The sequence below is a fragment of the Chinchilla lanigera genome, unplaced genomic scaffold (genome assembly GCF_000276665.1).
Source record: "Chinchilla lanigera isolate Chin_1 unplaced genomic scaffold, ChiLan1.0 scaffold00045, whole genome shotgun sequence".
Lineage (NCBI taxonomy): Eukaryota > Metazoa > Chordata > Mammalia > Rodentia > Chinchillidae > Chinchilla > Chinchilla lanigera.
In genome coordinates, this window is record NW_004955446.1 from 38,624 (window position 1) to 62,084 (window position 23,461).

At 42.6% G+C, this 23,461-nt stretch overlaps 2 protein-coding genes across 4 annotated transcripts in view; both read left to right on the forward strand.

Annotated features, from left to right (window-relative positions):
• Positions 1 to 11,544, forward strand: part of Mrps36 (mitochondrial ribosomal protein S36) — a 12,007-nt gene extending 463 nt beyond the window's left edge. The window contains exons 2-4 of one of the 2 annotated variants that reach the window (XM_005392591.2): positions 7,409 to 7,472; positions 9,526 to 9,624; positions 10,614 to 11,544. In XM_005392591.2, the coding sequence (XP_005392648.1) occupies positions 7,409 to 7,472; positions 9,526 to 9,624; positions 10,614 to 10,678 (228 nt within the window). In that variant the 3' untranslated portion in view covers positions 10,679 to 11,544. Of the gene's footprint in view, positions 1 to 7,408; positions 7,473 to 9,525; positions 9,714 to 10,613 lie in introns of both variants that reach the window. The other variant, XM_005392589.2, reaches the window with a different exon arrangement.
• A 4,233-nt stretch (positions 11,545 to 15,777) lies between these two features.
• Positions 15,778 to 23,461, forward strand: part of Cdk7 (cyclin-dependent kinase 7) — a 33,484-nt gene continuing 25,800 nt past the window's right edge. Inside the window, exons 1-6 of one of the 2 annotated variants that reach the window (XM_005392592.2) lie at positions 15,825 to 16,158; positions 16,417 to 16,476; positions 18,962 to 18,995; positions 19,792 to 19,859; positions 20,958 to 21,026; positions 23,163 to 23,273. In XM_005392592.2, the coding sequence (XP_005392649.1) occupies positions 16,093 to 16,158; positions 16,417 to 16,476; positions 18,962 to 18,995; positions 19,792 to 19,859; positions 20,958 to 21,026; positions 23,163 to 23,273 (408 nt within the window). In that variant the 5' untranslated portion in view covers positions 15,825 to 16,092. Of the gene's footprint in view, positions 16,159 to 16,416; positions 16,477 to 18,961; positions 18,996 to 19,791; positions 19,860 to 20,957; positions 21,027 to 23,162; positions 23,274 to 23,461 lie in introns of both variants that reach the window. The other variant, XM_013518419.1, reaches the window with a different exon arrangement.

The following is a 23,461-nucleotide window of genomic DNA, read 5'->3' on the forward strand; positions in this document are numbered from 1 at the left end:
GCCGCGTGTTCTCCGCGACTCCCGCGCTCGGCGGAGCGGGAGGGGGCGGGGGCGGGGCGTGGGGCGAAGCGCGGCCGCTGTGACCCTTCAAGGTCTCGGGGCGGTGGGGTCGCTCGCGGGCCCTGCGGATCGCGTCCTCGCCGAGGGCGCACTGACTCGACGCTTCCAAGCATCTAGCTAGCTGCAGGCCGGGGCTGCGGGTGGTGGTAGGAAAATGTGCTAGGTACGTTTACTGCTGCTGGGTGTTTCTAGTATGTGTTTTAGCGTTGGCTTCCCAAGACTTTTTTCCGTTTTCTGTTTTGGTGCTGGACAACGAACCAAGGGCCTAGACAAAGGCTGTAGCATTGAGCTGCACTCCCTACCCGCTCTTTTGAAACAGGATTTCCCAGTGTTGCCCAGGATGGTCTAAAGCACGGGATCCTCCTGCCTCAGCCTTCTGAGTAGCTGGTATTACAGGTTTCGCCACTAAGTAACATTCCTGTGAATCCACCTATCAACTGTTAATTCCTGGCAACTTTTGTGTTTGGGTCTCTAGCTGTGGTTCTAAAGTTACTATATGAATGGGCACCATCTTCTTCTGGTCATACTGGAGTTTGAACCCAGGGCTTTTGTATTGAGCTACATCTCCAGCCCCTTTTTTATTTTGAGACAAAGTCTTGCTAAGTTGCCCCATTTGGGCTCAAATTTAAGATCCTCCTGCCTCAGCTTCCTAGACTAGTGGGACTACAAGTATGCACCACCACACCTTAGACACAGCGTTTGGTGGTGATTTTTAGTACCGGGAATCGAACTCACGACCTCACGACCTCACGCTTGCCGGGCAGGCGCTGTGCTGCTGAGCTAAATCCCTGGCCCGGCACAGTGCCTTTTAATGGGCCTGTTTTTTTATTTTAACTTTGAAAGCATATTTAATGGTTGTTAGCCTGGATACAAGAAATGCATTTCCCTTTACATCTCCCCATGCCTTCTTTTGTGGTACTGTTCCAAGGGATTGAACCCAGGGCCTTCCCAACAAGCTACATTACCAGTGTTTTATTCTTTACTTTTATTTTGAGTCAGGGCCTCACTGAGTTGTTAAATTGTTCTGGCTGGGCTCAAACTCGGGATCCTCCTGCCCTAGTCTACCAGAGTGCAGGCATTACAGCCATGTGCCACCATGCCCAGCTAGTGTTTGTACATCTCTTGTAAGACCTCTTGCGAAAGTTGCTGAAGTTGGTACCTGAATGATAACCCAGAATGGTAATCCCAGTCTTTGGTCCCAGTGTAATGACTGAGTTTCACCTTCTTATTGGGTAGTTAACTGAGCATTAACTAATTAAAGATTCTGTAAGGACAGAGCAAACATTTGACAATGGTTTGGTATCCATAATATAGAACCATATATAGCAATAATACATATATAACCCAATTTAAAATGGGTAAAGGAGTTGGTACTGCACGAAAAGACACGCCAATCAACAGAAACATGTGAAGAGGTGCCAGGAGGTAGTATACACTATCAAAATAAAGTTTGAAGATAACAATATGCAATATAATAACCATTGTTAATTTCCTATCATGTTTTGGAAATTCTGTATCACTTTTATTTTTTTTTTCTCTTTTAAAAAAAAAAACAAACTAAAGTTTATTTTTCGTTGCTGGGGATTGAACCCGTGGCTTCGCACTTCTATGCGAGCTGCAGCCCCAGCTCTATGACCAGAATTGAAAAGACTGGCAATAGTAAAAGGTGATGCCAAATAGGAAGCACCTGAACCCTTCATACATTGCTTGGGGAGAGGTTACAAAACGATACAACCATTTTAGAAAACAGTCTGCAGCAGTTGACACATATTTCTAGAAAAAGACTTGCATAAAAATGCTCAGAGATGGGAAGAAAATGTTCAAATGAAAAGGGGAATAAGAGATGGGCGTAGAAAAGAAGGAGCAAGAAAAAGAAAGAATAGGAGGAGAAAATGGAAATAGCTTTTGCAAATAAGGAGGGGAAGAGGGTTTAAAGGGAGGGGAAGGGAGTGGGAAAGAAAGAAGATATTTCATGTACAAGTGCAGATTCCATATGATGAGTGTTATCACAATGTATTTCTAAAATGTACCAAACAAATAAAAGCAATAAAATGCTGAGAGTGCTGGGCGTGGTGGCTCATACCTGTAATCCCAGCACTCCACTTGGGAGGCTGAGGCAAGAGGACCGTTGTGAGTTCAAGATCAGCCTGAGCTACAAAGTGAACTCAAGGCCAGCCTGAATTGCATAGCCGAGACCCTGTCTCAAAAACAAAACTGAAAACAGGAAAGCTGAGAGAGCTAGGTATATTGCCATGCCAGTAATCTCAGAGGGCTCAGGTCAGAGGGTTACCAAGCTCGATGCCAACCTGAGCAACTTAGTGAGACCCAGCCCAAACTTTCAGGCTGGAATGGTAGCGTGTCTGTAATAACAGCTCTGTGGGAGGCTAAGGCAGGATGATTGCAAATTGGAGCCCAGCCCTGGCAATTTAGTGACCTAGCAAAACCCTGTCTCAGAACAAAAAGGGGCTGGGAATGCAGTCCAGTGTAAAAGCCCCGAGGTTCAATCCCCTGGGTGTGGCAAAGCATAGCTGCTCCCCTCATGGCTGAAAAGCGTAACAGCAGAAGGAGTGGGAGTCCCACCTTCCCTTGCACTGGCCGCCCCAGTGACCACAGACCCCCTTAGGGCCCTCCTGAAGGACTCCACCACCTCCTCTGGGCCAAGCTGAGGGCCAAGGTTAGCACTGAGCCTTGGGGACGGACCAGATCCAGACTGCAGTTCCACGCGTCATTTCAAAATGCTTTACACATCCAGGCATAAACTCAATACCTGCTGTACAACCTGTGTGAGAAAACCTATCTCCTGAAACATGACAAAGAAAGGCTTGAGAAAGCGTATCACGTTCTTGAACTGGAAGATGAGGCGTCTTTGTCTTTTTGTTTTTGAGACAGGGTCTCACTATGTAGTTTTGCCTGGCCTTGTACTTGTAACCCTCCTACCTGGGCTTCCCAAGTGACAGTGTTGCTGGAAAGTAATCTTCAAAGTCTGAGGTCCTGATTGCAGAGAGGGTGCCTTACTTATAGGGCGGTGAACAGAAGTTACAAGGAGATGAGCATTTGTTGGAAGCCAGGATACAGTGGGTATTTGTGATGACCATAGTTGTGTATGTAGCAGGTTATGTTTAGCACATTTCCAGAAGCAACAGGAAGGGGCTGGGGATTTAGCTCAGCGGCAAAAGTGCCTGCCTGGCATGCGCAAGGTCGTGAGTTCGGTTCCTGGTACCGGAGAAAAACCAAAAAAAAAAAAAAAAGAAGCAACAGGAAGAAATCAATTTGGATTGAATTAAAAAGACAGAAAAATTTTTTCTCAAGGGAAAAAAAAACTTCAAAACTGGACAAGAGCTGTGAACACACAGTTCACAGATTTTAAAAAACATGAAAATGGGCTTGTGGCACACACCAGTGATCCTAGCATGCTGGAATATTGAGGCGGGAGGATCACAAGTTTGAGACCAGCCTGGGCAACTTGACAGAACCTCTTAAAATAAAAGAGGCTGGGGATGGAACTCAGTGCAAGGCCCTAAAAGGGCTGGGAATGGAACTTAGTGCAAGGCCCTGGGTTTAATCCCCAGGGCTGAAGAAGAAAAGGAAGGAAGGAAGGCAAGCAGGCAGAGGTAAGGAAGGAGGGAGGGAGGGAGAGAGAGAGAGAGAGAGAGAGAGAGAGAGAGAGAGAGAGAAAATTAGCTGTTTGAGCAGATGATCAGCCTCAACAACAGAAATGACATTTCTACTTCATGATGATAAAATTTTCAGTCAACCTGATTTTTTTAAAAAGTTGGAGAACAGTCTGTAATCCTCCTGCCTGGGCTTCCCCAGTGATAGTGTTGCTGGAACATGCAGCCTCTGTGAAGAGTGAGTCTGTCCATATTTAGCAAAATTATGGTTCTGCCCTTTGACCTAGGATTCCCTTTCCCAGGAACCTAATCCACAAACACCCTGGCAAATAAGGTACCAGGGTATTCACTCTATGGCATTTTTATAGCTATAAAATGAACACACGCACACGCACACACACGCTGGAAACCACCCAAATACTCATTGGTGGGGACTTGGTGCTCATCATGAATTCATCTGGCCCTCACATTCCAACCTTAGCACAGAAGCATTCTTCCTTTCCTTCCCACCTACATTTGTATTTTCCTTCTTTCACAGGAAAGGCCTTGGCCCCTCATGTCTCCATATTGCATATGCTCATCTGCTCAGTCCTACAGCACACACTACATGCTTTCAGAGTAGCTACACGTACCCAGCTGCCAACAGCCACCTTCTCAGTACAAGTTCAGGTTTCTTTGTGTACCTTCCTACCGTAGACTAAGGACACAGTCTGCAAACACTGCACAGAGGTGATTTGGATTTGCTCCCTTTCCCCTTAGTTATGTTATCTCTCTAATGCGGTGGTTTCTCTTTGTTTAGAGTTTTAAAAAGACAGTTTGAGACAGGGGAATCACAAGTGGATGGGAATTGGCAAGCTGCCCAGGCTAGCCTGGGATTTGCCATCCTCCTCCCTCTGCCTCACAAGAACCTAGGACAGTGATGGGCAAATCTCTTAGAGCTTTCAGTGATACAAAGAGCCCGCTGTGGCATGTGTGCCATAAGTTTGCCACCGCTCACCTAGGATTACAGGTGTGTGCCACTATGCCTGGTTTATTTATTTGTTTATATGCCTGACTTAGAAATTGTTTTTTTGTTTTGTTTTGTTTTTTGAGGCAGAGTGCCGTTATCACTATGTAGTTCAGCTTGGCCTTGAACTTGCTCATGTAACCCAGGCTGGCCTCAAACTCACAGGGATCTTCTGCCTCAGCCTCCTGAATGCTGAGATTATAGGTGTGTGCCACCACGCCTGGCAGAAGTTGCTTTTCTAATAATTTCTCATGTCTTCGCTGAATGTTTTGCCTCTGATAAAGCAGCCATAAGTATTAAGCTAAAAGAATAAATACAACGTTAGTGTGGTGGAGTTTGCTACTCTCTGGTGGGATGCAGCAGTAACACTGAACTCCACGGATACCATATTTCCCTGAAAATAAGACCCAACCGGAAAATAAACTGTAGCACAGTTTTTCAGTACAGTACTTTAAAAGATGTTCCTCACATTTGCGATTTCACCTGTAAGCAGGCTCACCATGTCATTCAGTGTCCTGATGCAGACATCTGAAAGGGAGGGAGAGGCAGAGACAGTGGATAAGATGCAGAACAGGAGCGCACTGGCACTGTCTCCAGAAAAGCAAAGTGTTCTCATGACTACATCTGAAAGATGATAGGTGTATTTGAGATCAAGGGGTTGTCTTACTCGGAAGATTTCATTCATGTGTGTGTGTGTGTGTGTGTATATATATCTCCCCGATTTAGTGGCAGTAAGTTATAAAAAAATCGGCCGGTGTGGTAACACATGCCTATAATCCCAGCACTTGGGAGGCTGAGACAGGATGGTCACCACAAGTTCAAGCCTAGCCTGGGCTGCATCATAAGACCCAGTATCAAAAATAGAAACAAATAACCCCTGTAGCTTTCTATAAGTGAATCACAGGGTACAACCACAGATCCCCAACTCTCCCTCATCCCATTTGACTGGCAGAAATAAAGCTGTTATGAAGAGAATATTGGGGGGGGCACAGGAAGGAAACTAATTTTCTAGCTTCATGACAGTCACCATGTTCTAGCAAAGCATTTATGTCCAAGGACTAGACCTACTTACTAGGGGAAAACTCCAGCTTGTAAAGCCCGGAGAGAGCCAGGCCTGGACTTCACTCCCTGGGAGGGTGCAGTCCTATAGAAGTGGCCCTGGAACTTCCTAAGGGGAGGGTCCTTGGAGAAGAGGGGTTCTGGAAAGGCTTATCGTGGAGGAGAAGGGAGAGGAGGGATCACCACCCGACAGAGGTCTGGGCTCTCTGGCTGCAGGAAGAATCAGGAAATGCAGGTGCTTCAGAAGAGCTGCAGGAGCCAGAGAGGCCAGCTCATAGCCTTGTGGGTGGCACGCAAGCATCTGAACTTTACTGTGAAAACTGGAACATTTTCCACGCTTTTAGGAAGGGGAACAACAGATAGAAAATTCTTTCAAGAAGCTTAGCTAGCCGAGGGTGGGTGCACAGCTATAATCCCACCACTCAGGAGGCTGAGACAGGAGGATCACTGTGAGTTTGAGGCCAGCCTAAACTGCATGGTGAAATCCTGTCTCAAAAAGGCAAAAAACGTAACCCAAAGAAGCTTAACTATGCAAGGAGAGAATGGTGACTGGAGAAAAAGAAGATTGTTTTAGCGTGAAGGTGACCATGCAGATCGAGAAGGAGAGAGAACGATGGATTGATTCAGCCTTGGCTCATGGCAGCAGAATTAACAGTGCATTTCCATTCTAGCCCCAGTGACCTTATTCCTTCGGTACCACACAAAGTGCATCATATGTAGCATATATGTACAACTATATTGCAGATAAACACACCTCACCCTCACTAGTTGCACAGTGATTTATAGATTACCTTAGGTGAAAAGAAGTAGTACCCTGGTTTTGAGATCCTTAGCATTGTCTATTCAAAAGAGTTCATACTGACAGGTTCATTTAAAGTCCTGTATAACAGTATCGGGTATTTTATTGTTAAAATGTATTCAAAAAACATTATTCCAAAATATATGTATTTCTGGGTGAAGGGAAAGGACAAAAAGCTCTCAAGCCAGGCATGGTGGCCCATGCCTGTAATCCCATCACTCAGGAGGCAAAAGCAGGAGGATCACCTCAAGTTTCCCAACACTCAGGAGGCAGAGGCAGGAAGATCACCTCAAGTTTGAGGCCAGCCTGGGCTGCATAATGAGTTGAGGGCCCGCCTGGACTACATAGCGAGACCTTGCCTGGAAAAAAAAGCTACCAAATGTTTTAATTGGTTCTGTGTAGATTTTGGGGTTATAGTGTTTGCTCCTTTGCACTTTTCTGCATTTTTTCCATTTTCTTTATGCAAAATGTTATTTTTGTAGGCAGTGTTTTTTAATTACCTGGTTTTCAGTATAATTCTTTGCACTTTATCCTGTTCTAGTCCAGTAGGTGTTCTCATAATAGGGAAACCACACTCCATAAAATCAGAAGACTTCAGTTCTTACCAAGTCACACAACACAAAACCCATATCGTTCTCTTCACTGGCTTGTGTTGGATAGGAAAAGCATTGTGATGTATAGAGTACAAAGTTAGGAATAGCACGTAATCAATAATTCACGGGCCAGCCCTCCTGGGTAGGGGACAGTACAGTTTAAAGTTGCTGTCACTGGTAATGTATTTCAACAAATCTGTATTGTGTATGAAGATTATGCAGTAATTGCTTTTACAGTTAATGAGGGTTTTTTTAAAAATGCATTTTATTTCTCCTCTAGGCAGTCAAGCCACACACACCATTAATAAGGTTCCCTGACAGAAGAGACAATCCTAAACCCAGTGGTAAGTTTTCCTATATCTAGATTTTTTTTAATGTATATATAAACTGGGCATGGTGGTGCATGCCTGTAATCCCAGCACTCGGGAGGCTGAGGCAGGAGAATCGTTGTATGCTCTGAGACCAGCCTGGGCTACAAAGTGAGCTCAAGGCCAGCCTGAACTGCATAGTGAGACCCTGTCTCAAAAAGACAAAAAACAAACAAACAAATAAATGTATATATGGATATTTAGAAATAACTTTGTTATTATAGGTAACATTTCTTTTAAAATCCAAGTTTTAGCATAGATCAAAATGGTACCCTGGGTAGCATGAAGTAGAAATTTATTTTTTATTCCCCCTATTTTAAAAGGGGTTACCCACTGGGCAAGGTGGCACATGCCTGTTAATCCCAGCTGAGGCAAAAGTTTGAGGCCAGCCTGAACTACATAGGGAGAACCTGTACCCCATAAAACCCCAAAGCAAAGTAGTGACTCAACAGTGGATATCTGTGAATTTTTAGTGATACTGAGTTTATAGTTTATATTACATGCAGGATTGTTGTACTTTCTTCTGTCTTTTAAGAAAAGATTCTTGGAGGCTGGGGATTTAGCTCAGCAGCACAGCGCCTGCCTGGCAAGCGCAAGGTCATGAGTTCGATTCTCAGTACCAGAAAACAAAACAAAAAAAAGATTCTCCTAGTCTTACATTTGCAGATTGTGAGGAATACAAAGTATTCCTGTATTTCTCTTCCAACCAGCTTCTCTTTTCTGCTATTCTTTTAGCCCAGGCTGGCCTCAAACTTGAGGTGATCCTCCTACCTCAGCCTCCTGAGTGCTGGGATTACAGGTGTGTGCCATGATGCCCAGCAACTTCTTTTCTTTTACTCACTCCTTTACCTATTGATCCTGTCAGTAACTATTTCTTGGATTGCCTTAGTCTTTAGCAGTTATTGAAACTATAAACTAATGAGAGAAGATTCTGAAAGGGTTGTGTTTTTTGTTTTACCAGATCTTCTGTATCTTTCTTAGTATTTGATCTTTAATTTCGGGAGAATTTGAATAGGTTTTATGGGGATTTTTTTTTAAATTTAGCTATTAAAAAAATAAGATAAACAAGTGTAAAGATGTTGAGAAAATTTACTGACTTCTTTATTCTCCATTGAAGGATCTGCCTGTGAATTGTACCTCTAAGGGTTTATGTGGCAAAAACTTAAGTAATGTGGGACCTGTGTAGTGTGTTGAACTCCATTGATTAGAAATTTCATTAGACCTTTTTATTTTTTCCCCTGCTTTTCAAAACAAGATCTCACTATATAGTCCAGGCTGGCCTTGAACTCACTATATAATCCAGGTTGGCTTTGAACTCACAACAATCCTCCTGCCTCAGCCTCCCAAGTGTTGGGATTATAAACGTGTGCCGCCACACCTGGGCTACAGACTTTTTTCTTTGTAGTACTGTGCATTGAAGACAGGACCACGTGCATGCTAGGCAAGTGCTTTACCACTGAGCTACACAATCTTTTTAAAATTTTAAGTCAGGGTCTTGCTGATTTACCCAGACTGATCTCAAGCTTGAGATCCTCCTGCCTCAGCCTCCTAAAGTAGTTGGGATTACTGGCATGTGCCACTACACCCAGCTATTTTGCAATCTTGTTTTCATTTTAGTAATTCACTTACTTAAAACTATCTCTTGTTGAGCATGGGCTTGCCCTGGTAGTATCAGCTACTTTGGATGCTGAAACAGGAGGATCCCTTGAACCCAAGAGTCTGAGGCAGCCTGGGCAGTATAGTGGGATACCATTACATGCACAGAGAGTATAACTCATGCACAAGCTCCCAGGTTCAATCCCAGCACTGCAAAACTTACATCAAAAAATACCCCTTATTTCTTTTAAAATGAACACTATGAAATTATATCCAACTGAGTAATTCTACATTTATCTCTTATAATTATAATACTTCAAGAATTATTTGAAGAATAACCTGATTTCAAGAGTGACTTTATGCAACAGTAAGTAACTCAATATTTTCAGGAACATAATTCTCTAATTTGGTTTTTCCCTTTTTTTTATTTTAGTATCAGAAGCCTTGAGATCAGCAGGGATCCCATCTCACTCTTCTGTAATTTCACAGCATTCTAAGGGGAGTAAATCACCGGAGTTGCTGATGCATGCAGGTCCACCAGACACTGCAGAAATAATAAAAATGCTACCTCAGAAGTATAGAAGGAAACTAATATCTCAAGAGGAAATGGAGTTTATCCAAGTACGTGGTTGTTTTCTGTCACGAGATCGTACAAGACCCCATAGCATTCTGGCTTTAGAACTTCTCTTGCTGACTTATGCTCTTCCTATAGTCAAGTGTAACCTAAGACAGAGAAGTAGTGCAGGACGGAGAAAGAGAGCTTGGCTGGAACTGTCAGTAGTGTGTGTGATCTGTCAGTAGACAGAGGCACGTGACACTGGACATGGTGGCACACAGCTGTGATCTCAGCACTCATGGCCTGAACCTGGATTACCGAGTAAAACCCTCTGTCAAAAAAAAAAAAAAAGAGTCTTGGGGCCAGGGACGTAGCTCAGCAGTACAGCAGCTGCCTGGCAAGTGCAAGGTCCTGAGTTCAATTCGGGGCACCAAAAAAAATCTGCCAGGGATGTGGCTCCAGTAGTTGAGCACTTGATGCATGAGACCCTGGGTTTGATCCCCAGCACCACCACCAAAAAAAAAAAAAACAACTCTTTGGGGTCTTCAACAGTTTTTCATAGTGAAAAGAGCTATGGAGACCAAGAAATTTGAGGACAACTGATATAGATCAACCTAGAGTTGCTTCAAGATCACAGATTCTAACAGTTGATATCAGTGCCCCAAACTATGAGAAGCCTGGCATTATTTGTAAAAAGCTAAAGATCTTGTCGGGCATGGTGGCACATAGCTGTAATCCCAGTACTCAGGAGGCTGAGGTAGGAGGATCGCTCTGAGTTCAAGACCAGCATGGGCTACATAGTGAGTTCATGGCCAGCCTGAACTACGCAGCAAGAGCCTGTCTCAGAAAAACTAGAAAGCTAAAAATCATCTGCTTAACATTATGTAACTCTGTATAGTGGCTATGAAAACATTTCCCGTGACAGTTTAACATCTAATCTTACTGCTTTGTGTTTGCCTTTTCAGCGTGGAGGTCCAGAGTAATCATTGTGGCTGCTGTTTGTCATCAGACAAAAGAATTATCTTTATAATGAAGGACTTCCAAAATGACATATGAAAAATTGTATATTAAATAACCTTAATAAATATTCTCAAAAAATATATATATAGAAACTTTAGACGGATACCTGGGCCTTCTAATTTATGTATCTTGGTCAGCTTCTCCACAAGCTTACCTAATTGTTTATATACTTTATACTTATTAAAGCATACATTTAGAAGTGCTAGCTTATTAATTTACTCTTGATTTTCAAGTAATACCAGAGACAAAATAGGAAAAGCACACAATGTCTAGTAAACTGTAGATTTCCTATGATTTCACTTTTCTTTCTCATTCTGTTTAGAAATAGAAAAAACTTACTAGATAGAATTACTGCATTAGGGAAGTAGATTTCCTGAAATTAGAAGAGGATTGATAAAATAACATCAGCATTATTCTTAATTCTGTAACGTTTTTTCATTCACGAGGTTACTGGAGTAAACTGGCATAAGCATATCTTACTGTAGATGATCAGTATATAACCAGTGACTGAGATGAAGACCTGGGAGACAATTAAAAAAAATGTACTTGTAACCATTACTCAGAAAAAAAAAGTCAGTATAAAATGGAAAGTAAGAGATCAAAATGAATATAGACAGGAATAAATGTATCACTGGAAATTTCAGTTTATGTTTGGGGGAATGTTAATGTCTTATTCTTTGTTTTTTTTACTTTGCGTGTGATCATGTGTGCAAATCCTGATGACCTGTTAGCTTTCTCAAACTTAATATCTGAAAACCTCATAAGTCAACCTATATATTTGCTTGTGAAGCCAAGCTATGCAACTTTAATAGGGCCTTCCTGTGCCAAGAGAAAGGAAAGCCTCACAAAGCTAAATAAATTCTTTTCCATATCTGTGATGATTTCTAGAATATGATTCAAAGTCATCCCTGATAATAAGGGTAACTCATGAACAAAAAATAGTGGAATTTTTGAATATGTTTTCATATTCATTCAGTTGTCTGTGGGTTCAGCCCCACTTTTTCTACTATTCCTGAGTTGATGTTCTTTTTTAAATTGTGCTGTAGCTTCAGATGAACATTGCCTAACACAAATAGGAGATAAGAGATTAGGTTTGATACTGGCAATAAGCTATTCTGATAACTTGTGAAAAAAAGACATGATTTTGCATATTTTATTTAAAAAATCATTTGCAGCATGGCATGGTGGTACAAGCCTGTAATCCCAGCACTTGGGAAGCTGAGGCAGGAGGATCACCAAGAGGCCAGCCTGGGCTACATAGTGAGTTCAAGGCCAGCCTGAACTACTCAGTGAGATGCTGTCTCAAAAAATAAACGTATTTGGAGCTGGGCACAGTGGTGCACACCTGTATTTCCAGCACTAAGGGAAACTGGCTCAGGAAGATTGCAAGTTCAAGTCTGACCTGGGCAACTTAGTAAGACTTTGTCTCAAGAAATTAAAAGGACTGGGGGTGTGGCTTCCTGGTAGAACAGCCCTGGGTTTGATCCCAGGACTGCACCAAAAAAAATTCTATTTGGGAAAATTACTTGAGTACTAGCACTGTTTCCTTTTCCCCCTTGGCGTTCTCATTTTGCTTTCAGGGACAGTGGTGCAGGTAATGAAGGGTGCTTTGAGTAACACTGTGGACCAGCAGGTGGAAACACGAATACCACACTTGCGTTTGAGTAAAGGCAAACAATTGCCATGAAAGGCGAAAGGGAAAAGAGATCACTTGTGTAAGATATGTGAGTACAGATGTGGCAAGGTGTGCCAGTGGGATTGCTGGAACAGGATGCTTTATGGGAAGAATTCTGGTAAAGGTTAAAGTCCGATAGCCTGTACTTCTGTGTAGGGCTTAAGGAGTTTATGTAACTGTCAGAAAATGGGTTAGTATGTTCAGGTGTCAGCTTTTTGGGTCTCTACAGCTAGATAAATTAGTGTATTATCTATTACTTTGTAATAAACTGCCCCAAAATTAAGAGGCTAAAGCCAATTACACCCAAAGCTGATTGTCACTTAATAGCTCATACCTGGGGTCAGGAGTTCAGAGCATCTTTGCTGTCTCGTGAGGGTACCATCAGCTGTCACCTGGGACTGCAAGTAGTTGACAGCAAGGGAGGGCTGGCTGGCCTGCTCTAGGGCAGTACACTCAGACTGTGGGCACAACAACATGCCCCTCCGTGTGGACAGGGGGCCAGGTTCTCCCAGCACAGATGGTCCAGACCTAGCTTTCCAGAATCACTTCTGCCATATTCTATTGGTCACATCTGTTTTCTTTGTGAGAGGGAAGGCAAAGAATTATAGTATTCTTAAAAGCTGGCTAAAACAGATATGTAGAAGTGTTTTATAGAGCTGGTTGTGGTGGCGTACGCCTGTAATCCCAGCACTTGCGAAGCTGAAGCAGGAGGATCACTGCAAGTTCAAGGCCAGCCTGGGCTACACAGTGGGATAAGGACCAGCCTGAACTACATAATGAGAGCCTGTCTCAAAAAAGCAAAACAAAAGGGCTTTATGAACTGCAAAATGCTATGCAAATACTTCATGGCTTTCATATATACAGTGAACTCATTGGCCCAGAATATCATCACTCAACACTGCGTCATTACCCTGAGATGTTCCAGGCTAGGGATGTAGCTCAGTGGTTCAGGGTGTGCTCAGCATGCGTTTTATCCCCAGCACCAAAATAAAACTCCAGATGGGAATGTGCATGTCAGTATGGTGCAATGGGAATATCAACATCATCCTATGGTGTGCTTTGGACTCTCAAGCTTCCTAATTTTACCATCAGGTCAGCTTATTTCCAAGTGAGATGAAATGACTGTCAGGAATGTCGTTCAGATGGAACTTTGACCTGGACACCCTGCATGTCTAGGTATGATTTGCCCCAATTAAGAAAGATGTAAAAGAAAAAAAATGTATCTTAGCACTTTGGGAGGCTGCGGCAGGATTGCAAGTTTGAGCCCAGCCTGGGAAACTAAGCAATTTAGCAAAACTGCCTCAAAAAACAAAGGCAGTAGGAGCTAGGAATGTAGCTCAGTGTGAAAGCATTGGGTTCAAGACCAGTAACACACACAGCTGGTAAGGATAGTGTGTTTCCTGCAATGTATGAGAGTTCAAGCAGTAACAAAAGCCAGAAGGATAACTAGTAATGATTGATTAAATATTTGTCAGACGCTAGTCAGGACTTTACAAGTTGTTATGACTTACTTCTAGATGATCCCCCAAAGCTTCATGTGGTCATAGGTGGGGCTTTTTCAGAGGTGGGTCAATCTAGAGTGCATAACACAAGAGATGAAGGGTGGGTGATTACTAAATTAGTACACTGGTTTAGCAGCAACCTAATCACGATAGCTTAAAATATAAAAGGGGCAGAAAGAAGCTGCTAAGATCCCTTGCTAGCTTTGCTATCTTCTGCCTACCATGAACTTTTTCTATGCAATACCTGCCATGCCACAGTACCTTGGAACCAGCTGACTATGGACTGAAATCCCTACAAACGGTGAGCCAAATAAGCCTTTCTTCCGTTAACTTTGGGTGTCAGGTAAATTGTCTCCGCAACAAGAAAAATAACTACAAGTATAGTCAGTTGAGCCTTGAAGCAAATCATTGTGTCCTGTCACAGAAGGAAAGGAAGTACAGATAGTAACCTTCCTAAGTCATACATCTAGTGATTGAATACTTGTGGGCCAGTATTCAAAGGCAGACAGTCTAGCTCTAGAGCATAAATACAACCACTACATTGACAGGTTAAAATTACTGTGTTTCCGTTAGTGTTCTGTTGCCATTTTCTACACACCTCTGAAAAATAATTCTAAACTCTTAGATGTATCAAATGCAGCTGGGTGTGGTGACGCAGTTCTGTGGTCACAGTACTCGCCAGGCTGAGGCAGGAGGATTGCCCGGAGTTCAAGGCCAACTGGGCGACATAGTGGATTCAAGGGCAGCCTGGACTATGCAGCAAGACCCTGTCTCCAAACACAAAAATGAAAGAAGTATTTGCAAAGAAAGGAAAAACAATTCCATGCCGACAGCTGCTCCAGCTCAGAAATTTGGAACATTCTTTCCCTCCAACCCATACCCAGCCTGTCAGCAAATCTTATTGGCTAGAAGTAAAACTTACCACCCTAGTAAAGCCATCTGTATTTCTGCAGTAATTCTCTAGCAGACCTTTTTTCTCTTGTCCTTTCAAATCTCTAATGTAGTGTCTCTCAAGAGCCAGAGTGAGCCTTTTATTTCATTTCATTTCATTTTATTTTATTTTTGGTACCGGAATTGAACTCAGGACCTTGAGCTTGCCAGGCCGGCACAGAATCTTTTAAAAGACTGTCCAAATATTTGTTCAAATCTCCCTGGTGGGTTTTCAGGTATTTCTTGTACCACCCTATCTAAACTGCAACGCCCTCCATTTTACCCACACACCCTGACTCTGCTTTATTGTGTCTGTAGCATTTATTATTTGTGTATCATGTTTGACTTCCTTATCTCCTCCCACTCTTGGGATTTTTCAGTCTACAATAGTGCTTGACACAGAAGACACTCAATATATATTCACTAAATAATTGGATTTAACGTATTTACAAAACTTTGTAAGTTCCTTACCGGTCAGTTTACTTTCCCTCTACCCCTCCCCCTCGGTTTTGTGGTACTGGGGATTGAACCCAGAGCCTCCCCCGCTTTTATTTTGAGACACAGTCTGGCAAAACTCCCCAGGCTAGACTTGAAATTGTGATCCTTCTCCCTCAGCCTCCAACGTGCTGGGATTACAAACCTGCACCACGACACTGGGTCAGTCTATACTACGTGTAAATTCTCTCTGTGGTTCATTTAATTCTCAAAACCACCTATGCCATTTCCACTTAGAGGACAAGAATCCTATCTCATGACACATGTTTCAGTGGTGTCGGATTTTGTTTGCTTTGGCTTGATTCTTCTCGAAGGGACTTGTTTTAGTCCTGATCAGCCTTTAAAAAGTCAGCACTGCCTCTAACCTGAGATTACTGGGCAGCGGCGCCGGCGTCCTAGCAACCCTGGCGCCTGGACGCACTTGAGCAAGAACCTGAAGGCGGGATCACTTATGGGGCCAAGTCTGGGACATCTGTATACTCCCATCAAATCCGAACTCAGAACACTACCAGAACGCAGACCCATCCCTGCTAGTGAACAAAATACCTAAGTCCAAACGATAAAAGGGTGATACAGCTGACACAGAAAACACCTCGCTTCCGCAATCAACAAGCACCACATGGGACCTCCCCCAGCTTTCCTCCTGCTGGCTCCGCCCGGACCCTTTTACGCGCTATCCCGCCCACCCCGGAAGTGAGGCGGAGCTCCTAAGCGTCTGCACCCTGTCAGCGGAAGTGTCTGTTAGAAGCTCTTCGGCTGCTTTAAATTCCTGCTGTCCTGCACGCTCACCCTTTTCGGGTGGAGTCGAGCTTTGTGCGTGGAATGGCTGTGGACGTGAAGTCTCGAGCAAAGCGCTATGAGAAACTGGACTTCCTCGGAGAGGGACAGGTGAGGGCTGGGGCGGGATCGGGAAGGCTTGCAGGGAGAGGCCGCGCCGCCTCGGCCTCTGTGGGTTGCGCTGCAGCCGGAGGACTGGGCCGGCCGCTCGTTATTTCCTGGGGGGACCCTGGCCGCCCTCTCCCTCCTGACGAGCAGGCGGGAGCGGGACGTGGGCCGCGCGACCCCGTTGCAGGCCCCTCGCACCCACTCGGAACCCGGGTCCTCGCGAGCGCGCGCGCCTTGCCCCAGCTCGCCCCTCTCTTTTAGTTTGCCACGGTTTACAAGGCCAGAGACAAGAACACCAACCAGATCGTCGCCATTAAGAAAGTAAGTGAAATACTCTGTGTTCCTCGTCGTCTCATTTCCCCACGCCTGGCTGCACTATGGCGACGCGTCACTCTGGTTTCCAAGACGATCGCTTGCCTGGGAGCCTGGCGCTCCGAGATGGAGCTCTGGAGTGGATCTGGTATTTGCAGCATTAATTGAATTACGGAGAAAAAGCTGTGTGCTGTTTTTTGGGTTTTTTTTTTTTTTGGTTGTTTTTTTTTTTCCCTGGTACCGGAAATCGAACTCACGAGCTTGCGCTTGCCAGGCAGGCGCAGTGCCGCTGACCTAAATCCCCAGCCCCCTGTTTTGGTTTGTTGAGACATGGTCTTGCTGTGTTGTTTAGGCTGATCTCAGACTTGTGGCAGTCATCCTGCCTCAGCCTACTGAGTGCTGGAATTACAGATATGTACCACCATTCCCGTCTTTTTTGTGGGTATTGATCCTTTGTCAGAAGTATGCACTGCACACATAATATTCCAGTCTTTAGCTAGGCTTTTAGTTTACTTAAGGTTTAGGTCTTATCATCTACAGTTAATGTTTGTATACTGTATGATATGCAGATCTAGTAGTTTTTTCCCCAGCAGTCCCAACACTGTTAATAACCTTTTTTTTTAAATTTTTTTTTTTTCTTTTATTCTTTGACCCTGGGCTTGCTATGTAGTTTAGGCTGGTCTTGAACTTGTGGGACCCTCCTGCCTTTGCCTGAGTGCTGGGATTATAGGCATGTGGCACTATACCCCTTTGATAACCTGTTCTGTTCTCCCATATACTTGTGGGAATAGGTTTCATTATGTTCTTGGTTCCATTTCTGGGCACACTATTCAGTTCTAATGATTAATTCTTTACATTCCTGCAGAAATACTGTAGTATCTTTCATTACCGTTGGTTTCTAATAAGTCTTGAAAATTGGCCAGGCATGGTGGCCCACGCCTGTAATCGGGAGGTTAAGGTAGGAGGATCATTGTGAGTTAGAGACCAGAGTGGATTACAAAGTGAGCTCAAGGCCAGCCTGAACTGGATAGTTCAGGCTGCTATCAAACTGCTTCAAAGAGATTAAAAAAAAAAAAAGAAATCTGTTAAGTCCCATGTACTGTGCCTTGTTTTTCTTGCCTACCTTGGTCTTGACTACTGAATGAGCCAATTAGGAAATTTGAAACCATCAGGAAAATTTGACTAGGTATTAGGTACTACTATGGGATTATTGTTAATTATGTTAGATTTGAAAATGCCCTTATGGTTATGTGAGAATGTCCATGTTTTCAGAGGTGCTTAACATGTAGGGATGAAATGACGTGAAGGATGGGATTTGCTTTAAAATATTTTAGCCAACAAATGGGCAAGGATGAATGGATGAAGTAAGTGTAACATAATATTAGTCACTATCAGTCTGGGTACTGAAGTAGCAGGCTTCATGGTTTTTCTTCTTTTCTTTTCTTTTGGTTTTTTTTTTGGTCTTTTTGAGACAGGGTCTCGCTATGCAGTTCAGGCTGGCCTTGAGCTCACCCTATAGCCCAGTCTGGTCTCAAACTCCCAACCATCCTCCTGCCTCCGCCTCCCCAGGGCTGGGATTACAGGTGTGCATCACCATGCCTGGCTGAGATTCTTTTTATTGTTTGGACGGTGCAATAATTAAAACTTTGTGCTCTTCCTGTAAATTTTAGAATCAGTTTGTCATTATTCTGAGTGATATAAACACACACACTTAGGGGGGTGCTCTAGTAAATCACCTTTTTTTTTTTCTTTGCAATGCTAAGGATTGAACCCAAGGCTCTTTACTGAACCGTACCTATAGCCTCTTGTCTTTCTAATTCATGATTCGCATTCTCTTCTTGCCTGCTAGGACTAGCTACACCTGAGCTGCTACATGTTTTTACTCTAGCTAAATTTTGAAGTGTTCATAGGTTACGTTTTGTTTTTGGTTTTGGGGTTTTTTTTGACTTTTGTTTTTTGTTTTTTTGTCTTTTTGAGACAGGGTCTCACTATGCAGTTCAGGCTGAACTTGAGCTCACTTTGTAGCCCAGGCTGGCCTCAAACTCACAACGATCCTCTTGCCTCAGCCTCCTGAGTGCTGGGATTACAGGCGTGTGCCACCATGCCCGGCTCATAGGTTACCATTTTTCTTTTTTCTTCTGGTACCAGGAATCGAACTCACAACTTTGTGCTTGCCAGGCAGGTGCTGTGTTGCTGAGCTAAATCCTCAGGCCCACAGGTTATGTTTTAAGGCAGGAGGATCACTGCAAATTTGAGGCCAGTGTAAGTTACCTAGTGAGTTCAAGGCCAGCGTGGACTACATAGCAAAACCCTGTATCAAAAAAAGTGTATATAATTTAATGCATTTTTACTTTTTTTTTTTTTTTTTTAATTGGTACCAGGAATCGAATTCATGACCTCAGGCTTGCCAGGCAGGTGCTGTGCAGCTGAGCTAAATTCCTGACCCTAATGCATTTTTAATGTGTGTGGGGTTTTGTGTTCTCTTCTCTTCTAGATCAAACTTGGACATAGATCAGAAGCTAAAGATGGTAAGTATTCATATAAGCTGACAAAAAAAGGGAAATGTTTTTATTTTCACCGAAGAAATGAGCAAAGTACAAGTAAGAGTTAACACTGGTTCTAGATAGAATTGTAGCAGTGGCCTGGAAGAGTAAAGACAGATTCAGCATAGGAAGGAGACATTTGATAATTTTCACATTTATATCTCCTGAGTGAGAATTGGAGACAGCAAAGTTGTTAGTGGCCTGTCTTGCTGACCTCATTACTATTTTAAGTGTTAAGTGCCCTTGATTTTTCTCTTTCTGAGCTTGTAATTCCTTAGAGAGTTCAGGGTACATCTTTGTGGAAGTACACAAATACCTCTATGGCATGGACATACAACTAGAAGATTTCTTTAACCTTCTTAGGGTGCTAAGTCCTGTTTAATCATAACAACATAGTTCTTATGAAAACAGTCCATCTATCTCATTTTGAGTTCTATCTCTGGTAATAGGAAAGATACTCTCTTCTCACTATTTTGCCCTTAGCACAAGTAATGTGTCCCTGATATTTGTAGGGTGAGAGAAGGGAACGTGTTTACTTATCTGTATGCTACATACCTATAGATGTGCTTAGTCTAATGGTTTTCAGATGTGACGTGCTAGTGATAATTTTTTTTATGTATCATAGTCTGTGTTAAACTACTTTAAAAATAAAATCAGATTTGTCTTGAAAATTGTCAAAGTTGCCCTCATTTTTCTGACTGACCTTTCCTAAAAATGTATTGGTAAGAAGGGTTGAGATTTCAGAATTATTGTTTACTTTTTGCTTTGCCTTTTTACATAGGTATAAATAGAACAGCCTTAAGAGAGATAAAATTATTACAGGAGCTCAGTCATCCCAATATAATTGGTGTGAGTATAATCTAAATTGTTCGATACTTGGGATCCTGTCTTTTTGACCATGGTAGGTGTTGATTGAAGCCTCAGCAAGATGAATTGTTCCAGGTGAGCCTTGCAGAAGGAAATGAAAAGTTAATCAGCTGGAAGTATTTTCTAACCTAATCGTTTCTGTAGCCAGTGTCTTTAAAACTAGACAGCTCAGCTGGGGGAGGTGATGCACACCTGTAATCCCAGCACAGATCACTTTGAATCCTAGAAAGCTTAGCGCAGTGCCCGAGTGTCAGTCTGCATTCAGAGCCCTTCTGTTCACCTGGGAACCCTGAGCAAATTCTTTCTCAGCTATGTGTCATGGCCTCTGCTTCATAAGGTTGTCATGAGGCTAGAAAGTAGAAGACATAGAAAGGGTCTGGAATAATGTGCATAGAAAATGTACTTCTTCCTTGTATGGGTGCTGCTGCTACTTAGAGGATTTTCTTAGGTTCCCCTCGCCTTTTTTTTTGAGATGGGTTTTCCCTATATAGTGCAGGCTGGCCTTGAAGTCACTTACATAGCCCAGGCTGGCCTCAAACTCACAGTTAGCCTCCTGCCTCAGCCTCCCAAGTGCTGAAGTTATAAGTGTGCGGCACCACACCCAGCTTTTTTTAATTTAAAAGGGGAGTGTCTCACTATGTTGCTCAGGCTGGCCTAATACTCCTGGGTTTAGGTGACCCTCCTGTTTCAGTCTCCTGAGTAGCCAGAACTTCCAAGTTTATGCTACTGCTCCTGGGGAGACTTTTCTTAAGCAGTGTGCTTGGGAAATTTTTTTTCCTGGAAACTGAGGTGAAGTTTTTATTGATTTATTCTTTAGTTATAACTCTCCAAATTAGGGGGAACCTAACTATTTAGTGATTTTTAAGAAATTTAATATTTGTGTGCCTCAAAATACTAATTTCTTTACCACTGCAAAAAGAGACAAAAGTCATGTTTAGTAAAATGATTTCAGCTTTATGGGAAATTGCCAATAGTTGAAGTGTTTAAATTTTTATAAAATATATCTATCTGTTGGTATGTCCTACCAATGGTGTTAAATAGAGAATCACATTTTAACTTTTTAAAACTTTTGTTTTGTAGCTCCTTGATGCTTTTGGACATAAATCTAATATTAGCCTTGTCTTTGATTTCATGGAAACTGATTTAGAGGTAAGATTAAGGTTCTTAGAGAAATTTTTTCTGCAGTTTATCAAAGGAAATAATAAATGTTTTTCTGCCTTAGAAGATACTGGTATTTATTTATTTATAAATGAATGAATGATAGATACTGATATCTGTACTGCTTTGTTTCTCTGGTGTGCGAAACTGAAAGTGTAAATAAGGACCAAAATGTATAATAGATATTGGGAAATGGGAAGAAAATGTTCAAATGAGAAGGGAAGCTAAGGAGAGAGGAGGAGAAAGGAAAGAAGGGACAAGAAGAAAAAGGAAAAAATTGAAACAAAGCTTTTATAAATGGGTGGAAGAGGGATTGACGGGAAGGAAGGGGAATAGGAAAAAAAGTAAGATATATCATGTACAGGTACAAATTCTCTAAGATGAGTGTTATCATCTACCTGAAATATACCAAAAAAATTTTAAAGTTAAAAAAAAAAAAAAGAAAATATAAAGTTCTTAAAAGCAAAAAAAAAAAAAAATACTGGTACTTAAAAACATGCTTAATTTTGTTTAACATGGATGGGCTCTGAAGTGAGACAGATCTCTGAGTTCTTTACTTGTGGTCATTTACCTGTACTTCCCAGTGTTAAATGCTGTACAGAGATTTGTACTTTATTAGCGTTTCTGTTTCATTCCCTTTTTTTGGTACTGGGAATCGATCATTAGCATTTCTGTCTAGCAAGTTCCCTATAGCCATGACATCACTGTTAGAGAAATAGGAGATGAAATTTATCAGAACTTTGAGCTTTTCCCTATACTCTGTTACCGCCAGTTTCTTTTTAAAAATATAAAATCGCATACTTTTTATTATATTAATTGAATCTTAAAAAACTCACAGTCAAAGGATGTAGAATGCCACTGCTATTTAAGAGAAACAAAACATTGCCAACATAGAAATCAGTGTTAAATGGTTGTTCAGCCTTATTTGTAATCACCAAAACTGGAAGAAACGCAAATGTTCTTCACCTAGTAAATGTCTGAATTGCAGTAGCCTGTATCATTTAATACTACTGCCAAGCTTGTTGGTGCACGGCTGCAATCCCAGTGCTCAGAAGACTAAGGCAGGAGGATTGCCATGAGTTCAAGGCCAGCCTGAACCAGGAAGTGAAACTCTGCCTTAAAAAAAAGAAAAAAAGAATTAGGGGCTGGAGTTATAGCTCAGTGGCACAGCGCCTGCCTGGCAAGTATGAGATCCTGAGTTCGATTCCTGGTACCTGCCCAAAATAATAATAATTTAATACTACTCAGGAATAGAGAGGAGCTATAAGCCTAGGAATAAGCTGGCTTATGACATGGATCCCAAGAGTGCGATAGAGTGTGCGCCAGGCACTGTAACTCCACTTGTTTTACCCTCTTACCTTTCTCCATGGGCCTACTTTGTCAGCGTGGTGATCTGGGCAGTTCCAGGCTTTTGTCCTGGGGGTGTGACAGTCCCCAAGAGAAGAAAGTGCTTTGTTCCCTTTACTTCTAGCACATATACCTGGCCTGGTTGATTGATTAGCCTCAGGTCACATGCCTGTCCCAGAAGCAGTCTGGCGCCTGGCCCAGCAGCTCCAGAGTGGGAAGGCCATGCCTGGTCTTGTGTCCTCATCTGAGGCCTCAGCTGGGGGTCATTCTTATCTTATCCAGGTGTACTGAGGTGGGATGAGGCGGTTTCCCAAAGGAATACCGAGTGCATTTCCCAGAAGGGCCATGTGTAGAGACCACGAATGTCTGCTACTTTTATGCCAAAGTTACAGGCTGCAAAGCATTGCTTTCTTCCTAATTCTGTAGGTGCTGTTCTCTACCTAATTGTAGAAATTCTGACAGTGTCTCCTAAAAAGACCCGGACAGTTTCTCTTGAGATAGTCTTCCGTGTGGATATACTTATTTTAAATCTGTAAATTTTTTTTTTTTTTGGTCCTTTTGAGACAGGGTCTCGCTATGCAGTTTAGGCTGACCTTGAACTCACTTTGTAGCCCAGCTGGTCTCGAACTCATGACGATCCTCCCACCTCAGCCTCCCGAGTGCTGGGATTACAGGCATGTGCCACCACGCCCAGCTTTAAATCTGTAAATTTTTTATGTGGTAGAGTTCATTCAGAATACTGAAGTGTATAATACTATGTATTGTGTGTGTGTTTTCCAGGTTATCATAAAGGATAATAGTCTTGTGCTGACACCATCACACATTAAAGCATACATGTTGATGACTCTTCAAGGACTGGAATATTTACATCAACATTGGATTCTACATAGGGTAAGGTTTTAAAAGGTGAAATATTCATACAATCTGAAGAGAAACCAGGGTATAGGGTAAGGTTTTAGTCTTTTAATTTAAAATTACTTTACTTTTTCTAGTGCTACAGATTGAACCCCCAGCCTTGCACACGCTAGGCAAGACCTCTGCCACTAAGCTACATTCCCCAGCCCGTTTGCTTCTTTACT